The 11666-nt window shown below is 61.3% G+C and overlaps 1 protein-coding gene across 2 annotated transcripts in view; it reads right to left on the minus strand.

Annotated features, from left to right (window-relative positions):
- Positions 1-11108, minus strand: part of MTCL2 (microtubule crosslinking factor 2) — a 31601-nt gene extending 20493 nt beyond the window's left edge. For both annotated transcript variants that reach the window (XM_075059098.1, XM_075059092.1), the window contains exons 1-3: positions 10273-11108; positions 1935-2159; positions 133-291 (exon numbers count right to left, since the gene is read on the minus strand). In XM_075059098.1, the coding sequence (XP_074915199.1) occupies positions 133-291; positions 1935-2159; positions 10273-11052 (1164 nt within the window). In that variant the 5' untranslated portion in view covers positions 11053-11108. The remainder of the gene's footprint in view (positions 1-132; positions 292-1934; positions 2160-10272) is intronic.
- Between the last annotated feature and the right edge of the window lie 558 nt (positions 11109-11666).

Here is an 11666-nt window from a genome sequence, read left to right on the forward strand (position 1 = left end):
AGCATCTGCAGCATGGTTTGGGTTTCAGCGATGCGAGCAGGGATGGGGGATCCCGCGGTGCAGGGCCAGGACACCTGCCACAGGCAGAGCCTTGGGGATGCCTCCCAGTCCCCCCTCCCGTGTCCCCCTCACCTCTCGGAGCTTGTCCATCTCGTTCTGCACCACCTGCTTGGCCAGCTCCGTCTCGATGAGCCGCTGGCGCAGGTCCTCGTTCTCCTCCTCCAGCCTGATCCTCTTCTTCTCCACCGCCTCCAGCTCATTGTGGAGCCGCACAGAGACGTCCTTGGCCACCTGGGGACACAACGGGGCTGTCATCAGGCTGGGCGCAGTGTGTGTGGGGCCGGGACCACAATGTCTGGGCACCTACGATCTTCATGCAGAGATCATCAGGCTGTTACTGAGACCCTCTGGAGCAGACACCGTGCAGGGTGACACCCTGACCCCTGTGCGTGTCCCCCCATTTGCATGCTGTGACCACTGTTCCCCCTTCATCAGCTGCAAGGCTGCCCCGCGTCCCCATCCCCCAGCCAAACCCTGCCTTCCCCAGCCCTAGCATGATGCTGCGGGATGCTCATCACCTTTTTGTACTTTTTTCCCACACCGTGAGGCTCGAAAAGCCGGCAGGCAGCACCAGAGCAGGCAGCCTCTCACTGCAGGCAGCAGCTGTGCTGGCTGGAAGAAAGGCGAGCCGCTGCATCGTGTTACGGAAAAAAACAGCAGCTGCCCCCGGGGTGAAGGTGCCTCGGTCCATCTCGGCCATGGGCCCAGAGCCCCCCTCTCCAGATCCCTGCAAGGGAGCAGCCCTCAGCAAAAAGGGAGCTTAATAGCATGAAACGTTCCCTCCTGCATCTGCAGGAAAGGAAAAATTGTCCTGTCTGCCTGGTCACCTGCCCAGCCTGGGGTACCAGCGATGTGGAGGCAGCAGCAAACCCCACTGCGGGGCCGGGGGGCCTCAGGCCATGGGGTCGGGCTCCTGTCCCCCTCATGAAGGATAAGCTGCGCTTTCTTTCCCAGAAAGGGAGAAGCTGGAGCAGGGCATTTTTGGCAGCAGCACCCCAAGCTGGGGCCTGCTGGGTAGTTTTGGGAGGGGATCGGGCCCCCAGCAGGGATGGGCAGTGCAAGGCAGGTTTGCAGCTCCACACTTGTGGCAAGTCTTGGCTCCAGGACTGGCTGTTTTCCACTCAAAACACTAAGTTACTCCTTGAGCTGTTGCCTGTCCACCCCGAGCCGTCTCTGGCTGCCACCACACCCCCCTCCTGGCAGCGGCCGTGTCGGCAAGAGCCCTCAGCAAACACTCACTGGCACCAGTGGCTCCTCAAGGGCCAGCGGCTGGCGAGGGTGAGGCAATGTCACTCCGTAGAAATCCCCTTGTCCCTGCCCCAGCCTGCCTGCCACAATGCCCGGGGCTCTGCAAGGTTTCCCCGATGGCCGAGAGGAGCAGCTCCCAGGTCCTCAGGGTCTTGGTCCCCACATTCCCACCCTGCACACTCGTGCTGCTCCAGCTCGCAGCGGTGGCCCCATTGCATCCCCATCGCTACAGGATAAGGGAGCTCGACCCTGGGGCACACAGCCAGGCTGGGCTCCAGCCTGCACCGGATGAACTTCACATATGGCACTGCAAGACCCCCATCCTCGGGCAACGCTGGCCCTTTCCACCCCTCAGGCCCCCTGAAACACCCCCATGCCCAGACCACCCATGAGCCGAAAGCACTGCTTCCTACTTCTCGCATCATCACCACTACTGGGGAATCACGATGCTCCCATTAAGAGCATCCCATTATGCACCCCATAAACAGCACAGCCCTGTGGAGCTCCCTGCACCCCAACATCCCCTGCGCTCGTGCCTCACCAGCCACCATGTCCACATCTCACCAAAAACCACTTTGGGGGACCTGGGGACTCCCCGGATGGGGACATCGCCCTCCTGGCCTCACCTTGACGTCCTGCTCGAGGCTGTGGATGAGCTCGCCGTCCACCTGGCCTGTCTGTGCCACGCGCAGGCTGCGGCGCTCGGCCTTACGCAGCCGGTACTGCAGGATGCGACAGGTCTTGCTGGCCTGGTCCAGCTGCTGCCGAAGCTCCTGCAGCTGGTAGACATCCTCCTCCATGTAGACATCCCTCATCTCCAGCATCTCGGCGCGCAGCTCCTCGATCTCATCCTGCAGGGAGGTGTGTGTTAGAGGGTCAGACCCCGCAGCTTGCTCTCCCCTCTTTTCCCCCTGGGACACCTCCCCACCATGGCTCCCCTACCGTCCTCCATCCCATGAGCCATTTTCAAAGACCTTCAACCTCTCAGGTCAAGCCCCATCTTTGCAGGAAAAAGGCTGAGAGCCAGCTGGGCATCAGCACCCACTGGTGAGCCAACCACTCGGTGGGGGACAGCCAACATGGGCACCTATAAATATTTGCGGTAAAAGAAAGAGGAAGGTGGGGGAGGGAGAGGAGCTGCAGGAGCAGCACAGGCAGCAGCCGCAGCAAGCAAAATGTAGGTCGTTTTTGGAAAAGATGTGTCAGGGAGGCAGGCGAGGGAAGGAGGAGACAGCAGGCGAGGACAGGGGAGGCAATGTGGGGACACGAGCAACACACCGCCAGCACTAGGGACCAGAGATTGCCCCTTGTTTTCTCACCAAGCAGCAATCACCAGGCTGGGTCCCCCTTCCACTCTTCCCAGTCTCATCAGCTCTCACGGTGACAAACCTCTCCCAGCCCAGCAAAGCCTCCAGCACCGGGCCACGGCATCACTGTCACAGCAGGGCCAGGGGTGACATCCTGCTGGCGCCAGCGCTGACCCAAACCCCCCTCCAGGTCTGCAGCACACGACCACCGCGGGACCCCCTACAACAGCTGCAGCCCCACTGCCACCTCCCTGTCTAGCAGAAAGCTGCGGTCACCAGGGATGCTTACGGACTGTCCCCTCCGGTCCCTGGGGACCCACACAGGCTGCACTGCCCAAAGCTCTTTTCATGTCCCCACGAGCACGATCTCAACCCAATCTTCCAGGCAAACACTCCAGCCGTTGCACCGGCTGTTCTCCTCCTCAACAAGACCCGGTGGACCCAGCACGCTTCTGGGAAGGGATCAAGCGTCCGCTTTCCTGCCAAAACCCCCCTGCCACTAAACACCTCCCATCGCTGCCAAATGCAATTGCCACTTGAGAGGTGAGGGGCTCACGCTGCCACCTTGCACTGCGGCACAGCCTGGGAAGGGACAAGATGAGGACCGGGGGGGCACATCCCCAATTCATGCCAGGCAGAGGGGGACAGGACTTTGCTGCTCCTGACACCACCCGTGACAGTGACCTACAGCCTAAGAGAGCAGCACCGTGCCGGCTCTGCCAGGCGCTGGCACGCTCACTGCCACGCTCGCCCGGCCCGCACAAAGCCCCAGCTGCAAGAATTCCCCCAAAAGGCGAAGCTGAGCCCAGGGAGGGGAGGCGGCAGCTGCGTGGACAAGTCACAGTCGCTCACTGTTGGCTTTAAACACTACGTGACAAATAAGGAACGTCAATTAGACAATCCCGGATTATCTCCCAGCCCAGGCTGCCGGAGCCTGGCGGCACCGCAGCCACCAGCGTCCTGCTGCCCTCCGCTGCTCTGCTTCTTGCCAGGGGGGTCTGGAGCACAAAAGCAGGGCAGAAACAGCCCCAGCATACTGACATGGGCAGTGGGGTGTCCTGGGGACACCCAGCTGGGCTGCTCCAGGGACAGCCAGAGACTCTCCTATGACAGGGACATCACTGCAGACATGTTTCAGAAGCACCCCCGGACAGCTCAGTCATGAAACCCCCCAGGGATGAACAGCCCTGTGACGGCTGCAATGCACCCCAGGGCAACGAACCCGATGGAAACCCACCGCCAGCACTGCCCACCCCACACAGCAGTGCCACAGCCCTGGGGACACCAGCAAAACCCCCGTAAGCCAAACCAGCCCAGGGAGCTTGTTTATGGGATCTATTCCTAGGGAGCTTGTTTATGGGATCTATTCCTTGGGAGCTTTCATGGGAAAAAATGTATTATCCATCGCAGGTGCAACAGGGTGGTGGAAAACAACCTTTCACCACCAGAGTCACGTGAATCGTGGCTTGAATACGATTGCAGAGGCATGCGGGGCTGCCTGCGTCCTGCTCCAGCGCTGACCGTACCACCTCCCGTTTGCCATGCAGCTTCCCCAAACAGCAGCCGAGCAGACCAGGGAGTAGGGACCTTGGAAAAAAACCAACCAAACCTTACATTTGCTGGAAGGAAGCCTGGGCTTGCTGTGCTAAGAGCTCCTGCTTGTTTATACCTCGGGTTGTAGCAACCATTATTTTAGTGGGAGGCCGTGTCCGGCGTGAGCGGCTGCCTGGGCAAAGCCCGGCAGCACAGCCCTGAGCTGCTCCTTCGCAGGGTGCTCCCCCAGGGAGCGGGGCTGGGGGGGTTTGCAGCAGGGCTGATACTTTCTGGGGTTTGCAGTGGTGCCTCCCTTTGCTCCCAAATTCCTGCCCGCACCCCATAACATCAATAAACCCTTTGAGCAGCCACAGCCCGGCAACCACACAGCCCGCCCCAAGCTTGCCCCTTGGAGGCAAGCCGTGCCACTAAACCATAGTAACTGGATTAGGACCGGAGAGCAAAAAAATGCCAGCAAACTGGAAGAGAGCTTAGGACGGCAAAGCTGCCCCCCTCCACGGTGGGCAGAAGAGCCCCACGGTGCCCGGAGGCAGCGCACAGGGTGCACAGAGGTCCCCTGATGGCTTCGGGGGTCCGTGACAGCCACTGAGCCTTACCCTTTGCATCTGCACATTTTCTGGAGTTGATGCCCATCTTTGCAAAATCAAAGCAAAAAAGATCCCATTAGATAAAGGTGAGAGCAGAGCCAGGAGCGGAGAGAAACACCCTAGAAAAATCCCAAATTCAGGGCTGGCGTTGTGAGCATGAGGCACCATAAGTGATGCTAAATAAAGTGTGAAATGGAGATGAGGTGGGCAACACTGAGGATGAGATAAATGGCTTTTTTCCAACATGACCACACCCGCAGGCTGTTCACCACCTCCATCCTCTGGGATTATCTGTTCATCCACTGCTGCACCCCTGCTCACCCCATTTCTGCAGCAGCAAAGGTTTCATGGTTTTTTATGCCAGAAGTCACCTGTCTTGGAAAAGATGCTGGGGATCTGCAGTCGAGGGAGACTTTTTTCAGTGCCCAAGAGATGACAGTGTGCAGAAGCAAACACCCCACTTGTGTTTGCAGGAGCCAGGCTACACCTGATGGAGGAACCCAAGAGACAACATACATCTTCAACCTTCTCCTAGCATACCTCAGAGACTCTCCCTGGGGAGATTATTAAGGAAACTAAGAAGCAGCAAGGTGGGATGCAAACTGCCTGGTTCCAGTTCAGAAAAAACCCATGCATTTTCAGAGCAGGAGAAGGAAACGGCTACAGCCGTGTCCATACACCCATCTGCAGGACATCAGCTCCTCCAGGAAGGGCAAGACCTGGAAGGGGCTGAGCTTTAGGGTGATGGCCCTGAACGGTGGCATGGCAGGAGGGGGACCAGCGGAGATGGCAGAGCACACCTCAAAACGCAGATCAGACCCATCACGTGTTGCAGCAAAAGAGTAAAACCCCTGGATCTCCTGCCCAAGGGGAGTTACACGCTGGCTTAGGTGCCTGCAAGAATGCAGCAAGCTCAGACCAGACAAGGGGACCCACGCTGTGCAACTCTCACAGCTCCTCAGCAGGATCCACTATCTTTTAGAAGCAAAAAGCAGCAATGGATACAAAACAGGATCATGCAAATAACGACATGGCTGGCTGTTGTGCTGCTCACAGCACATACACCCTCAGCTTTGGCAGCCTCAGGCTCTGGGGCGCAGCCAAGCAGCAGCTGCCTGCCCGTGGGGGACAGGCAGCCCTTCAGGGAGCACAGCCCTGCCTGCATTCACACCCTCCACCCGCACCCCCAAACCTCAGCGCAAGATGCAAAGGAGGAGAAAGGGTGGAAGCTGCCTGTATGTTTTGCTTCGATGCCTTTGTGCGGAGCTCAGGGCTGCGCTGGCAGCGGCTGCGCCTGTGGGAGAGCCTGCGATCTCTCGTGCAAAGACGGGGATTACCGTCCAGGAGCAACAAGCACCGCTTCCTCCGAGATTACAGGACAAAAGCAGCAGCTTTCAATTAACTCTGAGCCCCCAGCAGACAGAAGAGGGAATTATGCTAGAATTTTCTAGGGAAAAAATGAAATCAGAGGGAATTTCTAAAGGCAATTGCCCAGGGTGCCCAGGAGTGTCCCCTACCAGCGAGGGGATCCCAGCAAATGCAGCTCACCCCAAGCCCATGCCAGGGTGCAATGGGTCGAAGGATGGGTAAGGCACATGCATGCGTCACACACAGGGGTTTCTTTAGGTGCATTAACAGCAGCTCTAGCCCAGCTCTGACAGTAAACATCAGCCATCCTTCCCTCCACGTCATGCGGGAGCTCGGTGCAGCAGCCTGTGTGTTGAGCCCTGCCCCTGGCTGGAACGCCAGCTCCCACTCAGCAGAGAGCACAGCACGTCAGCGAGGGAAAAATCAACATTTCTCAGCTTTACACCTGCCCCCATAAATTAACAGGCAAACAGCTGGGGGCTCTCTGCAGCCCATACTGTGTCATGCAGCATCTGAAAAGGCAAGAGGCTGCAAAGGCCCTTCCAGGGTGCCTGCTGGTGGGGTGACACATGGCAGAGCCCTGCGCCCCAGCTCTGCCTGTGGTTACCGGGACCCTTGGACATGGTCCCTGCCCCTGTAGCCGGGTGGGATCTGAGCCGCATCAGCAGAGCCAGGACCCAGTGTCAACCAGACTGCCCAGATGCAACCTCCGGGTCCCCCACGCAGCCCCCAGTGTCCCTGCGGGATGCTCTCAGCAAGCCCTCGCTGGTGGCATGCACCGGCTCCTGGCTGCGTTGGGAAAACAAGGCACCCACCCTACATGTTTCTCCATGGAGCTGGGAAACGCACGCAAATCCCGAGGGACGTGGGGCAATGCAGGGCAGGGAGCAGGAGCGGGGCACGCAGCAGGAGGGGACAGGCAGGACTGCGCTCCTGGTGTTACGTGGCTCTCGCCTAAGCCCCTTCTCACGGAGAGGAGAGGAAAGCGTTTGCAGGCATCCCCTCCCCTCGCTCCAAACCCTCTCCCGTGCCCACTCTTTGTCTGCCTGTCCCTCTGCAGCTGCTGCTGTATCGCATCTCACATTTTCCAGCCCGCTGAGCAGGGCTGGGAGCTGCTCTCCATCGCACGGCTCAGCAACAGCAAGACAGGGCAAGGACACCCGAGACGCCTCCTCCCTCGCCAGACTGCCAACCTGCACAGGAGGAACGGCCCTTTTTGGGGAAATGCTTGAAACAACCCATTTACGGCAGGTCACAGCAGGTGCACACACCCAAGACAGGGGCAAGAGCAGACAACAGCCCAGCCAGTACACCCAGAGTGGGAGGAGGAAGGCAAAGGTTTGCAAAAATCTAGGTTGCAAAGAGAAATGGGTGAAGTGTGCTTAAATACGTACATTTTATTATGGCAGCCGAGGAAAGATGCAACATGAGCTGGCACCACTATGGAGGGCTGTGATGGGCTCTGCTGAAAAGCTCCAAAACCCAGCGTGCATCACACAGGCGTAGTAGCACCACGCACGTCTGGCCCGTGCCAAAACATTGCCAAAACCTGCCCACCCCCCAAAATCCTTGTTTCTCTTTAAAAACGCACCGGGTTTTAGCTTGCTCTGATGAATAAATTAAAAAAAAAAAAAAATCATTTGCAGCTCTTTGGGTGAGTCCTAGGAAATAAATCACCTCTGATAAGTCTGATTCATCCATACCCGAGGGCAGGGGAGCTGCCGAGGCCAGAGGCCATCTCTGCAGGGTCCCTGCATGCTGCTCTCCAACCTGGGCTGCACGGCAAGGCAGGTGATGCTGATCACTTGGGTTAGGGCTTTATTTTTGCCATAAGGCCCCAAATCCCCAAATTTTTAGCAGAGATGGCAGAAACCTGCACCCTGCTGCAGCCCAGCAGAGTTTTCTGCTCCTTGCTGGAGAAACTAGGCAAATCTTCCGTCTTTTCCTTGGAGCACAAGGGGTGTGTGTGTCTGGCTGTGGCTTCTGCCCAGTGGGAGCCAGGGTACAACCATGGCGGTCTCCTGCTCAAGTGCCAGGAAAAGCGAGCTACAAATCCGAAACATGGTTTTAAGCAGGATGCACATGTCAGGGAGGAGACCCACACGCTGGCGTGAGTGCACATAGGAGATGTCGCGGTGAAGAAGGGAGGGTGCTATCAGCATCCCCACGGCGCTTCTTGGGGCACACCTCCAGCAGCTCTCCACTCTCCCCACTGCTCCTGGCTGGGGGGATTTCAGTTGCCACCCTTCACGGCAAGTAAAATACTCGCACCCTGCACGCCTGCAGCTTGCTGGGAAGAAGATCACGTGGAAATGGAGGAAGCAATTGCTCGGGCTGCAGGAACGGCAGCGTTTGCATGCGCGTTCTTGGAAACCAGAGGGGCCTCATCTGTATTTTTCCAGCTCTCAGTAAATCAAAGCCCTTAAGCTCTTGCTGCTAATTCTGGCAGGAGATGGGACACCAGCTGTGAAGCAGGGCTTTGCTAATGGACAAAAGGCCTGATTGAGCATCTTCAAGCACATCACCCAACGCCTATCTCCCACCTCGTAGCTATAATCCCGACACATTTACAAACTTTGGCACCAGTGGCTGAGAGCTGGCCTGACTGCCAACCTGCGACATCTGAAGAGCAGCCAGCGAGACACAGTACCTATCCCTGAGCCCCCAAGCAGGTGACTTGCACAAGCATCTCATCCACAGCTCTACCCTGAAGAAGAGCAGAGGGTGCAAAATGTCTGCAGCCCACCGGCCCGTGGCACCTGGTGGGTGTTTGTGCCCACCCCGCAGCAGGCAGCATGTCCCAAGTTGCATCAATCAGGTCGATGTATGACCAGAGGAGGAACGGCTCTGTGCCCCTGTCCCCATGCAGCACATCTGCCCTGGCTTCACCACATGCCCATGAACCAGGCAGCCATGCCGCACGCCTGGAAAAAGGCCTCGGGGAGTACAGAAACTGGTGGAAAGAAGTGAGCTGGAAAATCTCCCCAGGGTCTGGCAGCATCAGCAGGCAGGGAGCTCAGCAGTGAGCATCCCACCCAATGCCGGGCCGAGCTGTGCCCAACCGCGCGGGGTCAGGTCGTGCCATGCTGTGTCCCAGGATGCCAAACAGGGCTGAGCCAAACCGTGCCATGCTCAGCCATGCCAAGCTGGGCTGAGCACAGCCATGCCATGCTGAGCTGTGCCTTGCTAAGCTGTGCCAGCCCAGGCTGTGCTGAGCCTAGCCATGCCAAGCTGGGGCCACGCTAGGCCTGGCCATGCTGAGCCATGCTGTGCTGAGCCGAGCTGCACCCATCTATGCCATGCCAGGGCAGGGCATGCCCAGCTGGGTCATGCCAGGCTAAGCTGGCCCATGTTGTGCCAATGCGTGCCCTGTGCCAAAGCATGCTGGGCCATGCTGTGCCAAGCTCAGCTTTGCCCTATGTCCAGTTGGGCCCTGCCAGGCTTAGGCAAGCCATGCCACACTATGCCAAGCTGAGCCAAGCCCAGCCATAGCATGCCAGGCCATCCCCAGCTGTGCCATGCTGAGCTGAGCCCAGGTATACCATGCCAGGCCGTGTCCAGTGATGCCATACAGGGCTAAGCCGAGCTGTGCCCTGTGTCCAGCCATGCCCAGGGATGCTGCACTGTACCATGCCCTACCTGGGGATGCTGTGCCATGCTGAGCCATGCTTTGGGATGCCATGCCATGCCATTCCCAGGGATGCTGAGCCACGCTTTGGGATGTCATGCCATGCCATTCCCAGGGATGCTGTACCATGCTGAGCCATGCCCTGGGATGCCGTGTTGTGCCCAGGGATGCTGAGCCACGGTGACCCATGCCTTGGGATGCCACGCTGTGTCATGCTATTGCCTGGAGATGCTGAGCCATGGTGACCCACGCCCAGGGATGCTGCGCTGTGATGACCCTTGCCCTGGGATGCTGTGTTGTGCCCAGGGATGCTAAGCCATGCTGACCCTTGCCCTGGGATGCCACACCGTGCCACGCTACAGCCAGGGATGCTGTGCCATGCTGAGCCATGCCCTCAGATGCTGAACCACGCTACGGCCGGGGATGCCGAGCCCCGCTGACCCATGGCCTGGGATGCCACGCTACCACCCAGGGATGCCGTGCCACGCCACGCCGTGCCACGCCACGCCGCCGTGCCCACCTTGAGATAGTCGTTCTCGGAGCGCAGGTCCTCCAGCTCGCGGAGCAGCCCGTCGGTGCCGGCGTCCAGCAGCTCCTCGGTGAGGTCGGAGAAGGCGAGCGAGGTGCTGAGCTGCAGGCGGCTGCTGGCCATGGAGGCGGCCGAGGGCTCCTCGGGCAGCGGCGAGGCCTCGCCGGCCGAGGGCGGCGGCGGCGGGGCGCTGCCCGGGGACTCGCCGTCGCTGCCGCTGAGCCCCAGCTCCAGCGAGAGCAGCTTCGCCTCCTCCGAGGCGCTGCAGTCCGACACCTCCGAGCTGCTGTCGGTCAGGCTGGCCCCCGGCACCGGCCCGGGCGCCGCTCCGGGTCCGGGTCCGGGTCCGGGCCCCGGTCCCGGTCCCGGTCCGGGTCCCGGTCCCGGTCCCGGCCGCCGCGCCCCGGCCGCCGCCGTCTCCGCCCCGCGGCACCGCCCCTTCGCCCGCGCCGCGCCGCGCCCCGCCGGCCCCTTGCCGCCGGCCCGGGCCGCCGCCGCCGCGGCCGCCGCTCGTTTCTCCGGGCGCCCCTCTTTGCCGCCGCCCGCCCGCCGCGGGTGCGGGTGCGCGCCGCCCGCCGCCAGCCGCGGGGCCGCGCCCGGGTGCCCCCCGCCGCCGCGCCGGCTCTTGGCCAGCGACCAGCCGGGCACCTCCTTGGGGCGGGCGGGAGACGGCGCCCGCTGCGGCTTCTTCTTCTTCTCCGGGAGCGGGAGCGGGAGCGGCGGCGGCGGCGGCGGCGCGGGGGGGCCCTGCTCCGCCGGCGCGGCCTCCATGTCCCGCTGCGCTGCGCTGGGCTCGGCCCCGGCTGCGGCTGCGGCTGCGGCCCCGGCTCCGCCCGCCCCGCCGCCGGGCGGGGACGCGCGCGGGCGGCGAACAAAAGGCGGCGGGGGGGTGAGGGGGGGGAGCGGGGGCGGGGGGGGGGCGGCCGTGCTGGCGGCAACAGCGACCCCTCCGCCCGCCCAGCGCCGCGCCGCCCGCTCCCACCCGCCCCCCCGGCGACTGCGGGAGCCCGGGGCATCCCTGATGGGTGAGGGGCGTCCCGGGGTGGGTCGGGCACCCCCGGGGGGTAAGGGGTCCCCCGGGCATCCTCAGCAGCGCGGGTCCTTGGGGGGTAGCCTTGCGAGTGCAGGTCCCCCCCAGCGCGCCCCTGTGGGTGAGGGTCCCTGAGGCATCCCTGGGGACAGGGGGGTCTCCTCGTGTGTCCCCGGTAGAGCAGGTCGCTGGGGCGCCCCTGGGGGGGAGGGCCACCCACCCCGGGGCATCCCGGTGGGTGGGGGTCCCTGGGACACCCCTGAGGGCAAGGGTCCCCCAGGGCAGGTCTGGGGAAGGGGGTCCCCAGGGCATCCTCAGCAGCGCAAGTGCCCTGGGAGTCCCCGTAAGCGCAGGT

Source organism: Buteo buteo, chromosome 2, assembly GCF_964188355.1.
Source record: "Buteo buteo chromosome 2, bButBut1.hap1.1, whole genome shotgun sequence".
NCBI classification, from domain to species: domain Eukaryota; kingdom Metazoa; phylum Chordata; class Aves; order Accipitriformes; family Accipitridae; genus Buteo; species Buteo buteo.